This window comes from Anolis carolinensis, chromosome 2, assembly GCF_035594765.1.
Source record: "Anolis carolinensis isolate JA03-04 chromosome 2, rAnoCar3.1.pri, whole genome shotgun sequence".
Classification (NCBI taxonomy): domain Eukaryota; kingdom Metazoa; phylum Chordata; class Lepidosauria; order Squamata; family Dactyloidae; genus Anolis; species Anolis carolinensis.
This window is the reverse complement of record NC_085842.1, coordinates 170,819,120-170,843,606: the sequence shown is the minus strand read 5'-3', so window position 1 is coordinate 170,843,606 and position 24,487 is coordinate 170,819,120. Positions and strand designations below refer to the sequence as shown.

At 41.3% G+C, this 24,487-nt stretch overlaps 3 protein-coding genes across 3 annotated transcripts; all 3 read left to right on the top strand.

Annotated features, from left to right (window-relative positions):
• Nucleotides 1–496: 496 nt before the first annotated feature.
• Nucleotides 497–3,696, top strand: LOC100559208 (olfactory receptor 1361-like). Its single transcript, XM_003224485.4, has one exon. It carries the CDS (start codon nt 723–725, stop codon nt 1,761–1,763), a length of 1,041 nt encoding a protein of 346 aa, XP_003224533.2. The 5' UTR covers nt 497–722; the 3' UTR covers nt 1,764–3,696.
• Nucleotides 3,697–12,081: 8,385 nt separating this feature from the next.
• LOC100559409 (olfactory receptor 1361) lies at nt 12,082–14,692 on the top strand. The gene has a single exon (XM_003224486.4). It carries the CDS (start codon nt 12,717–12,719, stop codon nt 13,662–13,664), a length of 948 nt encoding a protein of 315 aa, XP_003224534.1. The 5' UTR covers nt 12,082–12,716; the 3' UTR covers nt 13,665–14,692.
• An 8,459-nt stretch (nt 14,693–23,151) lies between these two features.
• Nucleotides 23,152–24,253, top strand: LOC100559606 (olfactory receptor 1361-like). The gene is given in 2 exon segments (XM_008116421.3): nt 23,152–23,856; nt 23,858–24,253. Coding segments are annotated over 2 exon segments (927 nt in total). The 5' UTR covers nt 23,152–23,325.
• Nucleotides 24,254–24,487: the final 234 nt, after the last annotated feature.

Here is a 24,487-nt window from a genome sequence, read left to right as displayed (position 1 = left end):
CATATATCCTTATTGTATTGTTGTAATTGTATTATGATATGTTGTTTTTATATTGTGTTATATTGTATTTTTCCCGGGCATGGCCCCATGTAAGCCGCCCCGAGTCCCCATTGGGGAGATGGTGGCGGGGTATAAATAAAGTTTTATTATTATTTATTTATATCCCAGTTCAAAGCAGATCATATGGGATTTTATTCAGCAGTGTGGATGGGGCCTCTGTGTGCAGCACGAAACAATCCTAAAAATGGGAGCCACTGCTAAGAAAAGCCTCCCAATAATGAACCTGTGGCACTTTCATGCAACCAGTATTAATCCACCTTGACTGCTATAGCTTTGAATATGTTTTAATTGATTTTAAAAGTGATTTTTAATACTGTTATGTTTAATTTTGTTTTCATGTTTGCATATTTTAAACTATGTCGTCATGCTTTTAATTGTAAGCATCTTTGAGTCTCTGTTGGAAGAGATAAAGCATGGCGGTAATAGTAGTAGTAGTAGTAGTAGTAGTAGTAGTAATAATAATAATAATAGCTGTGTATTATGGCATTCTAGGCTTGCAGTTTTGTCAGGAAGTGCACGCTGGCTGAGGGCCTAAAAAAAACCCCATATCAGATTCTACTGAATGTTGCCTTAGCAGTTAAAGTGGAACAATCACACTGTAATTGTGGAGTTTGAAATAGCTCCTGGAACTATCATGGGAAATAAACTAACTCTCTTCACCTATGTTTTTTTTTTTTTTGCCCTCCTCCTGTGAACAAATGAGAAGCTGTCCTCACCAGTTAGATTGCCTTTCTATCTCCTTTTTCAGGTACAAAATGGTCTGGATGAACCAAACAAACCACCCTGACATTGTCCTTTTAAGCCTCTCCAGCCAGTTTGAACAACAGGGTCTATTTTTCCTAATATTTCTCTTGGTCTACATGTTGTGTCTTCTGGGGAATCTTCTGATTGTTGTACTCGTTCATTTTGATGACCACCTTCTCCATACTCCAATGTACTTCTTTCTCAGTCATCTCTCCCTAGTTGACTCCTTCTTTGTTTCCACCACTGTACCAAAGATACTGTCAAATTTGATATCCCAGACTAAGACCATCTCCTACAGAGGGTGTTTGACCCAAATGTATTTCTTTTTGACTTTGGGCAATACGGATAACTTCCTCCTGGCTTGTATGGCATACGACCGCTACGTGGCTATTTGCCATCCATTACATTATACCACAGTGATGAGTCACAAGGTTTGTGTCTTTCTAGTATCTGGCTCTTGGATCTTTTCGTCTCTCCACTCCTTGCTCTACACACTTCTGATCTCACGGCTTTCTTTTTGTAACTCTTGGGAAATTCCCTACCTCTTCTGTGATGTTTATCCCCTCCTGGATATTTCCTGCTCTGACACAAGGCTCATTAAGATCCTGGCACTGACAGAAGGCATGGTGGATATTCTAGGACCTTTTGCCCTCATTGTTATCTCCTATGCATGCATATTTCATACCGCAATGAAAGTCCCAATGGCTGGCTGTCAGCGCAAAGCCTTCTCAACCTGTGGCCCTCACCTGGCTGTCGTGGTCTTGTTCTATGGCACTGTCAGCTGCCTCTATTTCCAGCCTACCTCTGCTTACTCAGCCCAGAAAGGAACTTTCATCTCTCTCCTGTATGCAGTGCTCACCCCGACCCTTAACCCCTTCATCTACAGCCTGAGGAACAATGACATCATGGCCTCCATGGCAAGGCTACTAGTCAAGTCCAGGGCTGTTTTGAGGAAGTGAGGCTCTAGAGCAGTAAGGATGATGGAGAGAGGAGAAGAGGTGGTGCTGGCGAAGATAGCAGAAGAGGAAGAGGTGGTTACCATCTTGATGACTGCTCTTAAGTTGCATAGTCCCCTTCGTCAGGAAGAAAGGCTGGTTTCTTCTTTGCTCCTCCTTCTGATGATGGGCAAAGACCTTTTTATTTAGGCACACATTTGGACAATGGCCTGGCTTATTAAAAAGGACTTTCAAATGATGAATGTTGTGTTTTTAATTGATGTGTTGTACATTTAGTGTTAACATTAGTTTCATTGTCTTTTAAAATTATCACCATTTATGTTTCCTGTACCTATTCTTACTCTTGCTGTAGCATTTAAAGTATCATCTGTGCTAGACTGAAGAAATTCAAACACATAGCTATGTACGTTTGGATCTATGTCCAAGGGATCTTGGCCAAGGGAGCCCTCTTGAAGTTGGGGTGTTGGTTCTCTTGGCTGGTTCTGGCCCATCTTACCTGTCCGAACGTATCTCCCCCTATGAGCCTTCTAGAACTCTTAGATCATCGGGGGAGGCCCTGCTCTCGGTCCCACCAGCCTCGCAGGTAAGGCTGGTGGGAACGAGGGACAGGGCCTTCTCGGTGGTGGCTCCTCGGCTGTGGAACACCCTCCCCAGCAACATACGGCAGATACCAACTCTCCTAGGCTTCAGGAAAGCCTTAAAGACATGGTTGTGCATACAAGCTTTTAATGAATGAGAACATGGACTTTACATGACCTGTACGAAGACTTGAGGATTCTGGATGAATGGATTTTAATCTTGGACATTCTTAAAATTTTATATAATGTGATTTTATTTTGTAATGGTATCTGTTTTATATAAACTGTTGTTTTGTAGATTGTTTTATATGAATTGTTGTTTTTACATTGTTTTTAGGCATTGAATTTTTGCCATTTACTGTAAACCGCTTTGAGTCTCCTCGGAGAGAAAGGCGGGGTAAAAGTGATGTAAATAAATAATAAATAAATACAGCATCTGCTTTCTGCTTCCCAGCCAACCTCATACCACATTCCAATAACTCCCTCCATGGCTTTTAGCAAAAGCTTGGCTTTTATGGTTGATGGAGTGAAGTGAACATGGGCAACAATGAAAAGACTTCTCTGTGTGATGGCAATTCAGTGAACAGTTGAAAAGGGAGACACATGTGATGGGGAGACAGCACTCCAAATGGAGGCTGAATGATTGAGAGGGTTGATTCCTCATGCTACAAGGACAGTCTCCTACGCTTCATGAGCTCAATGTGATAAGGTCATAAATCTTCCAGGATGCCCAGAGGAAGTGACTGTAGTGTTACACTGGGGAAGTTAGAGATCCCTAGAGAGAACATTATAATAAAATCAGTGCATAATCATATCAACAAAAGTCAAAATCACAAATGTGGATGGACAACTTGGTAGTAGTAAGTGGCTGGATTTACACTGACATGTAATGCACTTTGAATTTGCATTGTATGATCAGTGAAGATCTACGTAATGCAGTCAAATGCAGTTAAACTTAAAATTGTCAGGTCTCTCAGAGCTGCTCTGAAATATGGAATAGATACAGAATTGCACCCAATAAATTACAACTTGTTACAGGGTATGTTCTTATATTGTGTGAGTATTTTAACACAACTTTACTCATTTTCATGTATGCCAGCTGGCTGATGTTGAAGAGTGTTTAAGTGTTTAGGTGCACTACTCCCCTTCACTGTTGGGTTTTTAAACGATTAGCTTTTACACTGTTTTCATCAAGATTTTGTTTTAATAGTCCATACGTAAAGACGAAATCTGTCACTTTAGCAATGGGTTTCTATGCTGTATTACCTAGAATTATAGAATAGTGTCACAGAGCTGGAAGAGACTATAAGGATATCCAGTCCAACCTCCTGCCATGTAAGACACATAATCTAAGCACTCCCCACAGATGGCCATCCAGCCTCTACTTAAAAACTTCCAGAGAAGGTAACTCTGAAACAGCATATTCCATTGTAAATATAAATGGATAAATCTTATCATTTGAACATGGGCTGGGCTTTAGCACAGCTGGTAAATCACCAGCAGTAATAAGATTTACCAATTGAAAGGTGGCCAGTTCGAAGCCCAGTTGGGGTGAGCACCTGACTGTCAAAACCAGCTCACTGTTTACTTAAGCAGTTCTAAAACAGCTTAGTGCTGTAAATAAAGAAATTAGTTACTGCTAATAAACGACACCATAAAAGAAAAAGACCAGAAATACTGGTGATCAAAAGGAAGGAGCAAGTCCTGATGGCTCTTCGTCATAGTGAATGGAGCAACAGCACCCCTTGTGGCTGAATCCAAGCATAACCTCCAAGGCACTGAAGTTGGACTGATGCAACATACGTCCTTTTTGTCTGTTCTGTTCTGTCTGTCCAAACGACAGTGAATGTTTGCCATGCATGTGTACTGTGATCTGCCCTGAGTCCCCTTGGGGAGATAGGGCTTAATAAAAATAAAAATAAAAATACTTCATTTATATACCGCCTTATCTCACCTAAAGGACTCAGGGTGGTTTCCAACAAGGCAAAACATTTAATTGCCAAAAGGAAACCACACAACAAAGTTAAACATCATAAAGCAAAAACATACAAGTGTTGCAAATATAAATAAAGTGTTGTTGTTGTTGTTATGTGACATATAATTGACTTGTTTTTCATCCACTTTCTTCTATATTTTTCGTGGGGGGGGGGTGAAAGAAAGCACATGACGTTTTGATGTAGTTTTGTGTGTTTTGCTAATACATAATGGGAATAAAGAAATCTGACTCAAGAGATTGGGTTGAATAAAGGCTGCTTTATTTACCTATTAAACAATCAGAAATAGTATGAGTGACCTGGTGAGAAAGAAAAATATTTTCAGCAAATGGGTGTCAGATACGTTCATTGTAATTTTATTTCCCCTGCATTTGCAAAGGGGCCGCCTATTTGCCAATTCTCAAAGATACAGTTTAAGGCAGACAAAATAATAATAATAATAATAATAAAACTTTATTTATACCCCGCCACCATCTCCCCAACGGGGACTCGGGGCGGCTCACATGGGGCCATGCCCAAGACAATACAATAGACAAAATATAAAAACAACATATCAGAATGCAATTAAACAATGCAACAATAACACTACACAATACAGAACAAAAAAGCAGAACGTAGCATAACATAACAAGGGCGGGCCGCATGGACACAAGGTTAAAAACTCGGGGTAAGAAGAGATAAGAATAAAACCATGGGAACAGGGTCTACAGAATACATGTTGGGGAGAGAAACACAGGAGGTATATACAATTACTCTCCGAAAGCACACCGGAAGAGCCATGTTTTTAAAACTTTCCTAAAGGCTAAAAGAGTGGGGGCTAGCCTGATCTCAATGGGCAGTGAGTTCCACAAACGGGGGGCCACAGCAGAAAAGGCCCTCTCCCTTGTTCCCACAAGGCGGGCCTGTGATAAAGGCAGTGGAGACAGGAGGGCCTCCCCAGATGAACGAAGGGCTCGGGCAGGTTTATAGTAGGAGATGCGGTCACGAAGGTAGGCGGGTCCCAAACCGTTTAGGGCTTTATAAATGATGGTCTGCACCTTGAATTGGGACCGGAAAATGAACGGCAGCCAGTGGAGCTCCTTAAACAAGGGAGTAGATCTCTCCCTGAAACTCGCTCCCGTTATTAATCTGGCCGCCGAGCGTTGGACTAGTTGTAATTTCCGGGCCGTCTTCAAGGGAAGCCCCACGTAGAGTGCATTACAGTAGTCCAGTCTAGAGGTAACTAAGGCGTGCACCACCGTGGTCAAGTCAGACTTCACGAGGTATGGTCGCGGTTGGCGCACAAGTTTGAGTTGTGCAAAAGCCCTCCCGGCCACCGCCGACACCTGAGCCTCAAGCGTCAACGCTGAATCCAGGAGGACCCCCAAACTGCGGACCTGTGATTTCAGGGGGAGTGCAACCCCGTCCAGCACAGGTTGCCACCCAATACCCCGATCCGACGAGCGACTGACCAGGAGGGCCTCTGTCTTGTCGGGATTGATCCTCAGCTTGTTCCTCCTCATCCAGTCCGCCACAGCGGCCAGGCACTGGTTCAGCATCCGAGGGGCTTCCTTGGAGTCAGATGGGAACGAGTAGTGGATTTGCGTGTCATCTGCGTAGAGATGGCAACAAAAACTCTATGGAAAAGGGGGAACCTTCTTACCAAGCCGAGAAATGTCTAGCAATGCTCACACTGGAGACAGAACAGGTGGGTGAGTCAATTGTCAGATCCAAAGAAGAAGCAGACATGATGGACTAATGCTAATAAACTTTCCAGATTCATCTTCTCATGCTTAATGTCTCCTCCCCTTTGAGCCTAAGGTGCTGTACCCCATGGATCCAGACTCAACTGTTTTATTCAAACCTGTCCTGGGAAACTTGGGAAAGCAAGGTCTGTGTTGGGGGATTCTGGAATTTAAAGTCCAAAAAAGTAGCTGATTCAAGCTTTGCTCATGTGCTTCTGAAAACTTTCAATTGTGCTCTAGCCTTTTTCCAGACTTCAGACCTTACAATAGTTTTTTTTTTAATCAGCTAATAAGTACATTTAGATGTAGAGGTTAATAATCATAACTGTTTTGCATTAAAAGTCATATTCATAAATGTGAAACTCATAAATTGTAACTTAAATGTCAATATGTGTGTGTATTTATGTGTAAATCTATTTCAAATAAGGAGCTATCCATGAACCTTATCCAGTACTCTGGATAGCTCCTTTAAGGTTCAGGCTAAAACTGTGAGTTCAATATCTCACCGAAGGCATGTCCAGATAGATAGAAAAGTATAGATTTTGTTCCTGTTCTTCATGACCAGGGGAGTTGGTATACTTTTTTTTATGGAACCAAGAGCCAGCAGAGAATATCTGGAACAAATAAAACATATTTTGTTCTCCAAAATAAAATAGCACAGAACAGGAACAAAATCTAGGGCATTCTGTCTTTTCCATCAGTCTGGATGAATCATGACATGGGAGTGACCATGTAAGCGGGATAGGCCTTTCCGGGATGATCCCTAACCTCAATTGCAATTCAATAGTTCATGATTTTATTACTGCAATACTATGTACCTGGGATTGCCCTTGAAAATGACTGCAAAGTCATAACTAGTTCCAAGTAAAGCAGCTAGATTGCTGGCTGGAATAGCTACACTGCTACTGGAACATAGTATAGAAATCATGCCACAAGCTGCCATTAATAGTAGACATTTCTTTTCAGCCAAATTTAAATCCTGCAAGAAGTCCTGTGCACTGGGGGCTTTTGGTTCCAAGAGCTGTATAATGATCTGTCTTGGCTGCTGAGAAATGAACAGTGCAGCTTGGGAGCACATCTGGATCCATCTCTGTCACTGGAGCTCCAAGAGGACCTTGTGGCTTGGCGTCCTTGGGGCCAATATCAATTGCAAAGCCTGTTACGGCTTTTCATGTCAATTTCCTAACTTGACCACAATAATTCATTCACCTGCTGCTTAGACTATATGGAGCTACTCTTGAAGATGATTCAGAAGCCTCAGCTAGTGTAAATTGTAACAGCTAGATATCTGAATACAATATAATATGTAAATCATAGGTAGGTAAAGGTTTTCCCCTGACATTAAGTCAAGTCGTGTCTGACTCTGGGGGGTGGTGCTCATCTCCATTTCTAAGCCGAAGATCTGGCATTGTCCAAAGACATCTCCTAGGTCATGTGGCCAGCATGACTGCATGGAATGCTGTTACCTTTCTGCTGGAGCGGTACCTATTGATTTACTCACATTTGCATTGGCAGAAGCTGGGGCTAATAGCGGGAGCTCACCCCGTTCCCTGGATTTGAACCGCCGACCTTATGGTCAAGAAGTTCAGCAGCTCAGCGGTTTTGCCCACTGTGACACCGAGGGCTCCATGCAAATCATAAATCATCATATTAAAAGGAATTGAGTTCAATACCATCACACCAGCATCTTGAATTCAGATTAGAAGTACTGTATATTGGTAGCCAGTTGGCTACCAATATACAGTACTTCTAATCTGAATTCAAGATGCTGGTCTGATGGTATTTAAAGCCTGAAATGGCTTGGGAACTTGATATCTGAAGAAGTCCTAATATGTCCCATCAGTGGGAGCAATACATTATGGGATGATGTGGATTGGAATCTTCTTCACCAGGATCACTGGGTTTTGGAAGGACCTCTGCTTGGATGCTTGAATGGTACCTATGCTGGCTTCATTCTGTCACCATTTTTAAATGGCTGTTTATTTAAGCTCTTTCAGCCTGAATCATTATATCCAAATCTGAGGACATACATTGTTTTAACTTGTTTAATAGCTTAATATATTTTTAGATTATGTCTACACTATAGAAGGATTGCGGTGAAAAGAAATTTACCCCTGTATGAGTTTCATAGGAAAAGGCATCTCCACTGAAGCTTTATAGCCAATCCTTGTTTCCACAACAACCCAAGGTTTTCTAAATCCAATTTTCACAGAAATAGAAAGTGAGGTGGAATCTTCTGAACAGGGGCACAGACTGCAAAATAAAGTCCATCCCATCTCTTCCATTGAAATTCTAGCTCTTTCTGTTATGAGCTGGAAAGGCTGTGCATAAGAACAACACGACCCCATGTGACCCCATGTGACCCTCTGAAATGTTGAAAGGTATGTGTAAAAGAGGGTAGCATAGAAGACCCAATTAATAATGAATTGATGTCCCAAATAATAAAAGGTAACTGCCACCGATTAGTGGAAATGCAGCCACCACTGTGTGGAGAGACACTTTAGATTATAAAAGTGCTCAACCACCCAATAGCTCAGAAGAAGCCTTTTACTTTATTTGGTGTTAAAATGGTAGTGCAACTGTGCTGAGGGAGTCTATAGACGACAGATGCTTTGATGTAAAAAGAACAATATCAAGTTTATTCAGGCACAAGCTTGGTGGCTACAAAAGATGTTTCACTTAGAGGTATTCTTATTAACAGTTACAATACTAGAATGAGATGAATCAAACTCTCTAAAGTATCACTTCTTTTACTTAAAGTAGTTAAAACTTCTTCCTCTGCTCCTTTTAAACTGTTACTTCAATGGATCTCTGTGAGTCCAGCTGGGATTGGTTCCCAAAGTCTGAAACTTGGACTATCCAGTGACTTCAAACCAGTCACCTCTGTAATATACTATCACAGATTCTCTGTGCCTTTCCAGGACACAGACTACATTAAATAAGCCACCAAATTTATTTGAAACTGACTCAAAATAAACAATTGAGTCTCCTTGATCCCATCAACCTGGAATCAATCTTCCCTGTGCCTCATCAGAGCACAGACTGAGGCTTCACTTTTAAAAACCTCTTCACTTCTCCTCCCCTCGGCAGATGGCTCCACCCACATCTCCATGGCAACTGCCTCAGATGAGAGCCACTAAATGGCTGCCGCTGTCTCACACCTACCCAACCAAACCACAAGCACATAGTTAAACACAACAAACATGAATACAAAACTCATACTTCATTACAGTATGCTATTACCACCTCTTCTCTATTCCACTGAAATGCAGCTCATCCTACCCAACTTGGTGATTCTAGGATTCAAACTTTTGGATCATCCCCAAAGGGTTAGATTTCATGTCTTTGCTTCTTCTTCTGATCTCTGGGCCTCAAGCTGATCCAGATGGACCATCTACCAAGGCATGCAGCTGGCGATGACGGCACAGGGCTTCAGCTAACAAGCTCTTCTGGGGCTATCTATACTACTAGCTTTTCCCCAGAGGTCTATTTCCCAGCCAAATGCAACTTTGCAAATTCATTTCTGTGCCAACAGTTATGTGTGGCTGCTTCATCCCTGGTGAACTTCCAACAATTAAAGGGAATTCTTGGCTCCTTAGAGATCTCACGATTATTTCAAAATGATGGGTATGTTTCACCAGTGGAAAAGAAAACAGAGACGTGACTTGTTAGGCATCTTCATACATACCCGGGGCTGTGGTGGAGGCTCCTTCCTTGGAGGCTTTTAAGCAGAGGCTGGATGGCCATCTGTCGGGGGTGCTTTGAATGCGATTTCCTGCTTCTTAGCAGGTGGTTGAACTAGATGGCCCATGTGGTCTCTTCCAACTCTACTATTCTATGATTCTATGATTTGAAAAGATGTCATGAGGCAGATGAAGCAAGCTCGTTTCCTACTATGTTGGAGGCTATGATTGAAAAGCAATGAATTCAAATGGCAGGGATGGAGATTCCAAATAATCATTAGGAAGAACTTCTGATGGTAAGATCTGTTTTGAAATTGAACAAACTTTTTGATAATATGATTATTAGAGTCTTGCAAACAGAGCTTAGGTTGGCACTCTTAAAAGTTGATTTGACAGGGGATTCCTGCTATAGCGGAAGATTGATCCAAATGACTACTGGAATACATTTTATATCTATGATTCTATAGTTTCTGGTGAAAATGTGTTTCATTTTTCAGACATGTGTTGATAAAACTGTCTTTCCTATTGCATATACATATGGAGAAATAGTTTAAGGGGCTTTTTTGTTCCTTAGTGACCACCAGGGATGTAGCTACAAGATGCATGTCCCTTGAAAAGCAGGGCAGAGCTTCGCCAAATAAGAATTCTGCTCCCCATGAACTTTTCCCTTTGCCTAAACTCTATTTCTAAATGCTCAGCTGATGTCTTATGTTATTTCAAAGGCTAGAGAACAAAGCTGGTAGCGCCATCACTAATGATTCCATATCAGCCTGAAATTCTTCTTCACTAAGCAGAATGGCAAAGGGCACTGATGGAATTGCCAATCTGGAAAAAGTCCCTTGTGTCTTGAAATCAGCAGCTTGGTAAGGCTGGTAATGCTTCAGTCCTCTATCCAAATAATGTAGATCTCCTGGAACTTAAAGAAAGGAGAATCTCCCTGAATCAGTTTCCAAGTTAATTAAAATATGTCATTCATAGATTGAATTGAAAATATTACCTATTACCAAAAAAAAATTCCAGTTTTGACAATGGCTGTAGCTGTGCGGAAAGAAAGGTACCTCTTGCTCTAGTGAGTCCCAGCTGCTTGATGAACTGGAGATAGTATTTGATGTTCTTATAAATGCAGCTGGAAACCCAGATGGAGTAATATGTCCCATATAAACACGTATACTTTTATGCTATATGCTGGTTTTGGGAAGTGATCTACTGGATCTTAAAATATCCAGAGAGCCCACTTGTCTACTCTTTGCCTTTTGCCTTTAGGATCAGGCAAAGGGAGGATGATTGAATGTTTGAGAAGAAGGTCCATCTCCAAACTCTCCCTTTTATTTAGATGCTTTGTAACAGAGCTTGGTCTCCATGTTTGACTAAATAAGTACTAAATCATCAGCCTCAATATTACAAACTATAGGCTGAAATACATAAGTTGTAACTTAACTATACAATCATCACGATTGGGTGTACATGCTTCAGGTCTAACCTATCTTCGAGACTGCATCTCCTTCTATGAACTGGCACAAGCATTGAGATCTACTGGAGAGGCCCTTCTCTCGGTCCAACCACCGTCTCAAATACGGTTGACGGAGACGAGAGAGAGGGCCTTCTTGATAGTGGCTCCCCGGCTCTGGAATTCCCTACCTAAAGAAATTAGACTTGCCCCCATTCTTCAAGCATTTCTGACAAGTTTAAAAACATGGCTCTTCCGACACGCCTTTGAGCCTGTGTAATTCTGGCCAGCCCAATGACCCGATTGTGCCACTCTGCATTTTATTGCTGATAGTAAACTTATTCACAGGTTTTATTGCATTTTAGAATTATATAACTCTTATATTTTAATGGGATTTTACATACATTGTTGTTTTTATATCTATGTTATATATTTTATTTTTATGTATTTGTATACTGTATATTGTGGTTCAGATGCGGCACTGTAGTACTTCTGTGAGCCGCCCCGAGTCCCCTTGGGGAGAGGGAGGCGAGGTACAAACAAAGATGTATTATTTATTATTATTACAATGGAAAAGGAGCATATATAGTAGACTGCTAGAATAGAACTCTTCTCTTATATGTCTAGTTTAGTTTCATGGTGAAGGGCACTTATAAAAACAATGGATGGACCTTGTTCCTGTGTGCCTTCAAGTTGTTTCCAATTTATGGCGACCCAAGGCAACACTATCAATGGAGGTAAATGGCTATTCTGGAGCTAGGGTTCAGCTGTTTGAATAGCTGTTTGCAGGCCCATTGCTTGGGGGGGGGGGGGGGGGGGTTAAGGGTTCAACCCCCCTGAAATGTGTCAGATTAAAAAAAACCTGGTTAACCAATTCATGAGTAAACCAGGTTTTTTCTAACCTGACATAAGGGGGCTGCTTATCTTATGTTTATTTCAATTGTTGCCAAGTGAAATCGAACTGCAAATGGATCTTGGACTTAGTTTACTCAGCAGGGAGTTGCTGCAGATGGGCATGAAAGGAGCTATATTGTGATTCTCTCTCAGTCTCCTTGCCTCTGTCTCTCTCTCTCTCTCTTTCTCTCTTCATATACATCTCTGTTCAGCTGCCACCTTCAGCACAAAACAATCCTGAAAATAGGAGCCACTGATAAGAAAAAAATAATGAACCTGTGGCCATTTTGTGCAATCAAATGATAGCATTATTAATCCACTTTAACTGCCATGGTTCCATACTGTGATATTCTAGGCTTGTAGCTTGCTCAGGAGGTGCTCTCTGGATGAGAATCTAAAAAGCCCTCCCTAAACTGAAAATCTCCAGATTCCACTGAACATTGCTTTAGTAGCTAACTTGTAATGATCACACTGTAACTGTGGAGTTTGAAGTAGCTCCTGGAACTATCGTGGGAAATAAACTAACTATCTTCACCTATGTTTTTTCTGCTCTCCTCTAGTGGACAAATGAAATGTTTACCTCACTAGTAGATTGCATTTTTATCTCTTTTTTCTCTCTCATTTGACAGATGCAAAATGGTTTGGATGAATCAAACACACCACCCTGACTTTGTCCTATTAACCCTCTCCAGCCAGTTTGAACAACAGGGTCTGTTTTTCCTAATATTTCTCTTGGTCTACATGTTGTGCCTTGTGGGGAATCTTCTGATTGTTGTACTCGTTCATTTTGATGACCACCTTCTCCATACTCCAATGTACTTCTTTCTCAGTCATCTCTCCCTAGTTGACTCCTTCTTTGTTTCCACCACTGTACCAAAGATACTGTCAAATTTGATATCCCAGACTAAGACCATCTCCTACAGAGGGTGTTTGACCCAAATGTATTTCTATGTGGCTTTTGGCAATACAGATAATGTCCTCCTGGCTTGCATGGCATACGACCGCTACGTGGCTATTTGCCACCCATTACACTATACCACAGTGATGAGTCACAAGGTTTGTGTCTTTCTAGTATCTGGCTCTTGGATCTTTTCGTCTCTCCACTCCTTGCTCTACACACTTCTGATCTCACGGCTTTCTTTCTGCAACTCTTCGGAGATTCCATTCCTCTTCTGTGACATCTACCCCTTCCTGGATATTTCCTGCTCTGACACAAGGCTCATTAAGATCCTGGCACTGACAGAAGGCATGGTGGATATTCTAGGACCTTTTGCCCTCATTGTTATCTCCTATGCATGCATATTTCATACCATAATGAAAGTCCCAATGGCTGGTGGTCAGCGCAAGGCCTTCTCAACCTGTGGCCCTCACCTGGCTGTCGTGGTCTTGTTCTACGGCACTATCAGCTGCCTCTATTTCCAGCCTACCTCTGCTTACTCAGCCCAGAAAGGAACTTTCATCTCTCTCCTGTATGCAGTGCTCACCCCGACCCTTAACCCCTTCATCTACAGCCTGAGGAACAATGACATCAAGGTCTCCATGGCAAGGCTACTAGTCAAGTCCAGGGCTGTTTTGAGGAAGTGATGATCTAGTACAGTGGTTCACAACCTTTTTTGACCAGGGCCTACTTGATCAGGGTCCAATTGAACCAGGGCCACTTGATCAGGGCCCACTTTGACCAGGGACCACTTGACTGGGGACCATTTTGACCAGGGACCACTCTCCAACATTAGTACCAAAAGGGTTAGGAAACAGTTTTTGGTCAACTTTAGATTTGGTTTGGTTATTTGGGGTGCTGATTCAGAGAACTGCATTGGATAGACCACATCCGCTCTAGTTTCTGATACAGAACATATGCCATCCAGTAGTCGCCATCTGCTTGCCCACAGAAAATCTAGAGCTGATGCGGTCTATCCAATGTGGTCAGCTCTGCAGAAAGGAGAGGAAATAAAATAAATAAATAAATAAAGAGGAAGGAGGTTCACAGACCAGATTTTCATTCTCACAACACACTGCTGGGCCGCAGCCCACAGGTTGAGAACCACTGCTGTAGAGGAATGAGGATGATGGAGAAAAGTGAAGAGGTGGTGCTGGTAAAGATAGCAGAAGAAAAGGAGGGGGTTACTTTCTTGATGACTGGTCATCATAAAAATTGTGGAGTTCTCTTTGTAAGGACAAATGGCTGGTTTCTTCTTTGGTCCTCCTTCTGATGGTGGGCAAAGACCTTTTTATTTAGGCACACATTTGGACAATTGACTGGCTGATTAAAAAGGACTTTCAAATGGTGAATATTGTGTTTTTTAATTGATGTGTTGTACATCTCGTGTTTTAACATTAGTTTAACTGTCTTTAAAATTATCACAATTTATGTTTCATTTGTATCTATTCTTACTCTTGCTGTTGCATTCAAATTATTAATTGTGCTAGACTGAAAACATTCAAAGACATAGTATGTACGTTTGGATCAGTGTCCAGGAAATCTTGGCCAAGGGAGCCCTCTTGGGGTTGGGGTGTTGATTCTCTTGGCTTGTTTACAGCATCTCCTTTCTGATTCCCAGCCAGCCTCATACTACATTCCAAGAACTCCCTCCATGGCTTTCAGCAACATCTTGCCTTTTAATGATCATCATTAAAATTGAACTTGCCACGTCATCACCATACCCACAAGTTTTGTATTTATTGTTATTCATACATACAGTCAGCCCATAAAGGTCTGCTCCTAAGCATTGCATTCATCTGAGGATGTCTACAAAAGCTTATGCCAACATTTCTTTTTCTCTCAGTTTCAAGGGTGCTATCATTGGGCTGTGAATCCATACAAGTTTGGCCTAGCATGAAAGGACATGTTCAAGGTACAGAAACATTGTCAAAATCAGGGACTATAAAAACAGCAGCAACTAAAACAATACTGAGGATATCAAATGATGTGTGCTTTCTTCAGAATCAATTCTGAGATTAGATTTAAAGTTGAAGATCTGTACTGGTTATACAGTAAAGTCTCCCTTATCCAACATAAATAAGCCAGCAGAACGTTGGATAAGCAAAAGTGTTGGATAATAAGGAGGGATTAAGGAGAAGCCTATTAAACATCAAGTTACGTTATGATTCTACAAATTAAGCACCAAAACATTATGTTTTACAACAAGTCTGCCACTTGTTTGGGAGTGTGGCTGCACCTGTGTTGTTGTTGAGCATGTTAGCCCGCTGTGCATTGCTGCCTAGAGAAACAGCTGTGGATCTGGGCAGGAGGCAGACTGTGCTGGATAATACAGAACATTGGATGAACGAAGGTTGGATAAGTGAGACTCTACTGTAGATGTTAAAATAGTTAATCTTTAATTAGCTAGAAATGTACATTCCAGTTCATGTTGTAAACTTTGCATGTCTGTTGTATTGATTGATTGATAATAAACATACACACATATTGGTTTAGAAACTTTAGATACTTGGTCAGTATCAATGTTTCCAACATCAAGAGAACCTCAGAAGTACTTTGTGCTGAATTGTAGCAAATGTTTTAATTCAAAATATTGTCATTTTGCTGATAAAAGTAAGTTAAACTGCTCTTGCAGAATTGAGAAGGACATAAACTAATCACTCCCCCTCAAGTATTTGATTTTGGGCAGCAATCCTATTACCTGCCCACATCAAACATTTTCTTCCCAACCTTCAAATCCAAATTCTCCCATAAGGTCAATTTAGCACAAGCATAAGAATCAAGTTCACTCAAGAAGAATTCCAAATAAAATTATGTGCCTTTTTCTTCCCCTATAGCATGTGATTTTGCCTAATTATAAATTTGAAGAGATATGGAAGGTGCCACATCCAAATAATTATTAAGGAAATCAAAAAGACAAAATTTTCAAGGCTAATAAATTCCTAATGGAAACTTCCTAAATATCCATCTGTGAGTAACTGAAAGAATCTTTATTTAAAATTAAGAAGGAAGAAAGACAAGGAGGCATTTTGTGGTAGCAACACTCAAACATTACAAAAAGGATTAAAGAAACACTGGTTCATTTGTCTTTTATGTGCCACTAGCAAAAGAAGATGATTTTCCTTAGAAAACATAATGTTATGCATGCTATTTTAATTCTTCTCAATGTTTTCTCTATCAACAACTCCACATTCATGCAACACATGGGGAACAAACATCAAATCTGTTTTTACTAGAATTCATTCAGAACTTATGACAGTAGAGTCTCACTTATTCAGTGTTTTGTATTATCCAACGCAGTCTGTCTCCTGCCTGGATTCACAGCAGTTTCTCTAAGCAGCAATGCACAGCGGGCCAACACGCCCAACAACAACACAAGTGCAGCCAACGCTCCCAAACAAGTGACAGACTTGTAAAACATGATGTTTTGGTGCTTAATTTGTAAAATCATAACATAATTTGAAGTTTAATAGGCTTTTCCTTAATCCCTCCTTATTATCCTACATATTTGTTTATCAAATGTTCCTCCAGCCCATTTATGTTGGATAAGTGAGACTCTATTATACTTCATATTCCGCATCAAACATATCTCTGTGACCTTTAGTTGAGCTCTCCAAGGTACTGAACCCTATCTACAACTCAACAAATGAAAGGGAAAACTGACTTGCATCAGAACAGATGGAGAAGAATTTGGAGGGAACATTTTCCAATCTTGACCAATGAGGACAGAATATGTTTTTCTGACAGTGTAGATTTCCAAAGGATTACTGATATCTATATCCCACTGAATTAAAGAAACATAAAGTTGAATATGTACAGTTCCTAGATCAGCCTTACCCAATACAGTGGCTTGCAGAGATGCTGGACTACCATTCCCATCATTTCCAGCCAGTTGGCTATGAATAGTGGGGGATTAAGTCTAGCACATATAAAGAGCATTGGGTTGGGGAAGGCACGGTAGGACTACTACATCTGAGAGGAAAATGCCATGAATCTTGCTTTGGCTCTCATTGAAATGTGACAAGTCTTAAAAGGCAATACTTAAACCGTGACTGGGAATCATGCTCAAGATGCATTTAGACTGCAAGTTCCAGTTTTCTTAGCTAGCGTAGCCAATGTTGAAGAATGGTGAAAGCTGCAATCCTACAACATACGGAGGGCCACATGATTCCTACCTCAGATATAAAAAATCATTATTCATTCATGTGATTGAGTGCTAGCAGGTCAGAGAATACATCCCAGGATTTGAAGGAGGCACCCAAGGTGCTAAACCAAACTTCTAAATAGGTCAGGAACATTGGAGAACTCTTACAGGAAACTAGTCAAAACTGGACATGGATTCAATGACCCACTGACATGAGAGCTCTCAGTCATCATTGATTTCAATTCTACCTAACTTTCACCCCTGAAACGAGAGTCATGTTCCATCTACATGACACCTCTTTAACTGTCATGGTTTAATGCTATGGAATCATGAGAGCTGTAGCTTTACAAGGTACTTAGTCTTCTCTGCAAAAGTTTGGCGCCTCACCATTCTCAAAATTCTAGGATTTCACTGCATTGAGCCGTGGTAGACAAATTGGTGTCAAACTTCATTAATTCTACAGTGTAGAGCTGTAGATGCACCTGCAGTCTATGCAACTTTAAATAATTCAGGACAATATTTACCTTCAAAACCTGGCCTCTTTCACCTCATTTCCCCAAAGCAAATCTGCCTGGCTAACAAAGCAGTACTGATGTAATGAACTCCTTTGCAGCAGTTTGGAACTGTTGACTGAAGCTATTGGAATCCCTGTGGTGTCTTATCCCATTGGTTCAAGTCTCAGGTAAGCTCCAGAGAGGCAGAGGTCTCTCTTGCATTTCTTTCTACCAGACCAGAATGTAGCGGGAACGACACAAGGTTCAGCCCTTTGCTGCTTTTTTTACAACCCAAAACCAAGTTGTACTGCCTCCACCCATCCATTTCTCCCCCATATGTATTTCCATTAGGTCCTCATTTTCTGACTCTTTTATGTAATTCTCTTTCAATGATCCACTAAGATCATGCCGTTTGTTCCTTCTCTTAGCCCTCTCCCCTCATAAAAACACACTATTTACTTTCCATGCTTCCTGCCCTTTAATCTCACCAGAGATTGGGATATTTGTCTATCCACTCTCTGCTGAACTTTTAGATATGCTCCAGTCTTCTTCCTTTCTTCACTTTGGATGAGGAAAGTTATCTGCTTTGACTGACAGAAAAGACAAAGGAACCATCTTCTTTTCAGGTACGTAGTTAGTAGCCTTGTAAATTGGAACAGAAAGACACTGTTCTGAAAATAACTGGGAAGGATAGGAAAGTGGGGTACAATTTCATTATATTTAGAATAGAGCAAGCGTTGTGTACATAAGGGTGGGGATTTTTGTATGTATGTATGTGCCTTCATTTCACCCATTGCCTTAATAAAACCCATGAATTTAATAGGGTTTTCTTAGACAATGACTACTCAGAGATGGTGTGCCGTTGCCCTCCTCTGAATTGTTGCCTACAGTTTCTAGTATTCCATAGAATTTTCCCATTCAAATGTCCTGTTCAGCTTCCAAAATCAGATTTAATCTGTTTACAGGGTCTTTAAGCATGGATGAGCTTTATTGTTCTTGTTAACTGCCATCAAATCAATGTATGGAGCGGAGGTGGTGCAATGGGTTAAACCCTTGTGTTGGCTGAACTGCTGACCTCAAGGTTGGGTTGCTGACCTGAAGGTTGCCGGTTCGAATCTTCAAGACGGGGTCAGATCTAGCTTGTGGAGACATGAGAGATGCCTCCTAGCTAACACATCCAGGCATCTCCTTGGCAACGTCTCTGTAGATGGCCCATTCTTTCACACCAGAAGCGACTTGCAGTGTGTTCTCAAGTTGCTTCTAACATGATAAAAAATCAAATCAATGTAAGACCTATGACAATCCAGTGACTTCCAAGTCACCCTATCTACAATAGCCTGCTCATGTTTTGCAGACTTAGGGCTACTTGATTACATCTATTCACCAAGAATGCAGGTTTCCTTTTTTCTTACTGCCATCTAACTTAGCAATCATGATTATCTTTTCTAGTGAGTCATGTCTTCTCATGATATGGTGAAAGAATGATAGTCTCAATTTAGTCATCTTGGCTTGATTTGTTCTACGACTCATTTATTGGTATTTTTATCAGTCCACGATTTCCACAGAACTCTTCTCCAGCACCATTGTCATGACTCCTTTCTCTTGAATCTATACTACCTTATGTGTGATATGTCCAATGTACAGCTTATATAGATAGGAGATAAAATGCAATCTTGCCTGCCCTCCTTTTCAATTGTAAACCATTCCATCTCTGTATTCTGTCCTAAAACTAGCCTCTTGTCCTGAGTGCAAGTTAGACATCAGGACAATCAAATAACATGGCATTTTTTGCAAGGCCATTCAATGCTAATCAAGGTGGCCAATCACAACATTCACACTTGCCTCAAACAGACAAGAGTTCTTTCTCCCACTCTGAACATTCCATAGATATATAAACCCCACTTGCCTAGTTTCTAACAGACTTCACAATCTCTGAGGATACCTGCCATAGATGTGGGTGAAACGTCAGAAGAGAATGCTTCTGGAACATGGCCATACAGCCTGGAAAACTCACAGCAACCCAGTAATTCCGGCCATGAAAGCAATTCGACAACACCCATTTTATAGAGCAATTCATAGTTTTTTTATCATATATCAAAAGCTTTGCTTTTGTAAAATCTATATAGCAAAGACTGATTTTCCTCTTAAATTATTTGGTGCTCAGCATTATCCAACCTATGTTTGCAATATGATCCCAGTTCTTTTTTGAGCTCAGCTTGGATTTCTTGGCATTTCCCATTCTATAGTTTGAAGCAGCTCTATTGGTGTGTCATCTGTTCTTGGTGATTTATTTCTCCAAAGTGCTCTGAGCTCAGATTCCACTTCACCTTTTAAAATTGGAGAAATTTTGGCCTTCCACAACTCCCACGATCCCTTATCATGGGCTATGTTGAGTGGACCTAAAGAGAGCTATGGTAAAAAAATATCTGGAGGGCCAATGATTCCTCATCCCATGCTCAGAGTTGCCTTTCATTATACAGTAGAGTCTCACTTATCCAAGCTAAATGGGCTGGCAGAAGCTTGGATAAGCGAATATATTGGATAATAAGGAGGGATTAAGGAAAAACCTATTAAACATCAAATTAGGTTATGATTTTACAAATTAAGCACCAAAACTTCATGTTATACAACAAATTTGACAAAAAAGTAGTTCAATACACAGTAATGTTATGTTGTAATTACTGTATTTACAAATTTAGCACCAAAATATCACGATATATTGAAAACATTGACCAAAAAAATGGCTTGGATTATCCAGAGGCTTGGATAAGCGGGGCTTGGATAAGTGAGACTCTACTGTACTATGTAATACAATGTTTGTTCTGGGGTTATAAATGTCATTTACTAATGCGGCTACCATAAAAACACGGGAAAAGTTTATTAAACTGCAAAAACTTTGTTTCTGCAGGAAATCCTGCAGCACATTTTGCTATAGCTTTTCAATGAATACCTCATCGAGTCTCAACCAATTCAACATAGTTTGGGGCAGCCACAAAAACGAAGTTTCTGGAGTTTAACAACTATTTTCAAAGTATGTACCATGCAATTAAACAGGAATAACACTTTCAAAATAGGAACATCTTTTTTTTTCAAATTTTGTTGCATAGTGTTATCTATGAAGCTTTATTATCTTAAGTTGGTTTTGGGTCTCTTTCAGGTTATTATGTCACTTCCTGATTATAGTAATATAAATGGCACAAACAAAAGGAGGATTGAAACAGGGTCCAACTGATCCAAATAACCTGGGCTGTCAAGATATTCAAAAAACAAGCAGGAATATTAACAACCCTCCTATACTGTTGTCACACCTGCCACTGCTATTTTAAGGCATATTACCCCTGATCATTGACATTGCACAGCTTTTTCACAGTAAATTGTAAGAAGTTCCTTCTGAGTGTCCAAAAAGTACAACAAACTGGCTCCTATGGATGACTACAGATACAGATAAAATCCATTTGGAGTATTTTTTTCCCCATTCTCTCTCAAATGGGGGAAAAATACTCCCAATTGATTTTATGTTTAAACAAGTCATGCCAGACTAATCTGATCTCTTTTTTCGATAGAGTTACGAGTTGGGTCGATACAGGGAATGCTGTGGATGTAGCGTACCTGGATTTCAGTAAGGCCTTCGACAAAGTCCCCCACGACCTTCTGGCAAACAAACTAGTAAAATGTGGGCTAGACAAAACTACGGTTAGGTGGATCTGTAATTGGCTAAGCGAACGAACCCAAAGGGTGCTCACCAATGCGTCGTCTTCATCATGGAAAGAAGTGACAAGTGGAGTGCCGCAGGGCTCCGTCCTGGGCCCGGTTCTGTTCAACATCTTTATTAACGACTTAGACGAAGGGTTAGAAGGCACGATCATCAAGTTTGCAGACGACACAAAACTGGGAGGGATAGCTAACACTCCAGAAGACAGGAGCAGAATTCAAAACGATCTTGACAGACTAGAGAAATGGGCCAAAACTAACAAAATGAAGTTCAACAGGGACAAATGCAAGATACTTCACTTCGGCAGAAAAAATGGAAATCAAAGATACAGAATGGGGGACGCCTGGCTTGACAGCAGTGTGTGCGAAAAAGACCTTGGAGTCCTCGTGGACAACAAGTTAAACATGAGCCAACAATGTGATGCGGCTGCTAAAAAAGCCAACGGGATTCTGGCCTGCATCAATAGGGGAATAGCGTCTAGATCCAGGGAAGTCCTGCTCCCCCTCTATTCTGCCTTGGTCAGACCACACCTGGAATACTGTGTCCAACTTTGGGCACCACAGTTGAAGGGAGATGTTGACAAACTGGAAAGCGTCCAGAGGAGGGCGACTAAAATGATTAAGGGTCTGGAGAACAAGCCCTATGAGGAGCGGCTTAAAGAGCTGGGCATGTTTAGCCTGCAGAAGAGAAGGCTGAGAGGAGACATGATAGCCATGTACAAATACGTGAGGGGAAGTCATAGGGAGGAGGGAGCAAGCTTGTTTTCTGCTGCCCTGCAGACTAGGACACGGAACAATGGCTTCAAACTACAGGAAAGGAGATTCCACCTGAACATCAGGAAGAACTTCCTCACTGTGAGAGCTGTTCGACAGTGGAACTCTCTCCCCGGGGCCGTGGTGGAGGCTCCTTCCTTGGAGGCTTTTAAGCAGAGGCTGGATGGCCATCTGTCGGGGGTGCTTTGAATGCGATTTCCTGCTTCTTAGCAGGGGGTTGGACTAGACGGCCCATGTGGTCTCTTCCAACTCTACTATTCTATGATTCTATGATTCTTCAGTGAGGTTTGATGATACAGGGTGGGATAGAACTGTTCTAATTAATAAATAAAGTGATACTAGGGATTTGGATTCATCTCTTAATACCAATTGGCACTGTTGATTTTGTTGTTTTATGCCCTAAAGTAGTTTCCAGTTTATGGAGGCCCCATCACAGGGCTTTCTTGGCAAGATTTATTTAGAAGGGAGTTGTGTTTGCTTTTCTCTGGGGTTGATATGATATGACTTGCCCAAGGTCACACAATGAATTCCCATAGGCCAGTATGGATTCGAACTCAGGTCTCCAATATAGTCCAACATTTAAACTGCTACACCAAGTTTGCTTCTGGTTTAAATTTTGCGTTTAGTTTGACACCTCTCTTTTAGACTACCATTCTTCTAATCCAGTGATTCCCAACCTGTGGATCCCCAGGTGTTTTGGCCCATAACTCCCAGAAATCCCAGCCAGTTTACCAGCTGTTAGGATTTCTGGGAGTCAACGACTAAAACATCTGGGGACTCACAGGTTGAGATCCACTGTCCTAATCTCTTACCACAGATCTTGTTGGTTTCTGAGATCTGATGTCTAAAACATCCAGTGGACCAAAGGTTCCTAATGTGCTATGCTGAGACAAAGAACAAAATTCTATTAGTTAGAGAAAACCTATTGAATCAATTGCTCAGTGATGAGTTGACATATAGGTAAATGCAACTGATTCTAAGGATCTGCTCTAATTTCTCTTCGAGTCTTGGGTAGAGGTGGGTAAGAAATAAAAATTATTATTAGTAGTATTAGTTAGGGCTGATGACATGATCCAAATCAACTTTTCCATAATTTCTGAAGCCTCAATGAAATCAGGCCATGTCATGTTCCTACTGACCATCTCAGACTTATCTTCTTTTCCTCACAGGATTTATAGATGACACATGGACAATGTGAACCAAACCAGAACATCTGGATTTGTCCTCCTTGGATTGTCCACCAAAACAGGAAATCAAGGGGTTCTCTTTGCTTTTTCTCTCTCCATTTATATACTCACCCTCCTGGGAAATTTGATTATCATCTTGCTCATCAGAACTGACTCTCGCCTCTTCAATACCCCCATGTACTTCTTTCTCAGTCACCTTTCCCTGGCAGATCTTGGCTTTGCTTCTACCACTGTGCCCAAAGCTTTGGAGAACTTATTATCACCCACAAAGGCCATCACCTACTGGGGCTGTCTCACTCAAATGTACTTCTTTGTGGCCCTTGGCCACACAGACAGCTTTCTACTTGCTTCCATGGCATATGACCGCTATGTAGCCATCTGCCACCCATTGCGTTATTCTGTCCTCATGAGTAACAAGCGCTGCCTCATGCTGGTAATGAGTTCCTGGCTGCTGGCTCATCTCCACTCACTGGTCCACGTTCTCTTGATGGCCCGGCTCTCCTTTTGTGCCTCCAGGGAGATCCCACACTTTTTTTTGTGATGTCCAGCCCCTCTTGCGTCTCTCTTGTTCCTCTACTCTGCCCAATGAACTCCTGGCTTTCACAGAGGGCTCCTTGATCATTATGGGTCCTTTCTTCCTTATTGTGGTTTCATATATACTCATCCTGGTAGCCATCTTGAAGATGCCATCAGCTACTGGGAAGCGTAAGGCTTTCTCAACATGTGGCTCTCACTTAGGGGTCGTCTCCCTGTTCTATGGTACTGTAATTGCAGTCTATATCCGGCCTTCCTCATCCTACTGTATCACAAAGGACCGGGTTGTGGCTGTCCTCTACACAATGGTCACACCCATGCTGAACCCTGTCATCTACAGCCTGAGGAATGAGGATGTGATGGGAGCAATGAAGAAGATTACAAAGAGATGAAGGAAATAGGGAAAACTTTAGATATTGTACCTTAGTGATAGCCAATTCTTCTAGAATGAAAACGTGATCAGTCAAGCATCATGGTCTTTCCTTAAGGCATATTTGTGGATTCTTTATATCTGTGGTTTCCAACCTTTGGGCCTCCAGGTGTTTTGGACTTCAGCTCCCACAGCTCCTAACAATTGGTAAACTGGCTGGGATTTAACATCTGGAAACCTAAAGGTTGGGAACCAC

Bases quoted from the DNA above. Each gene is read 5' to 3' on its own strand.
- LOC100559208 (XM_003224485.4), top strand. From the start codon at position 723: ATGTTTTTTTTTTTTTTGCCCTCCTCCTGTGAACAAATGAGAAGCTGT.
- LOC100559409 (XM_003224486.4), top strand. From the start codon at position 12,717: ATGGTTTGGATGAATCAAACACACCACCCTGACTTTGTCCTATTAACC.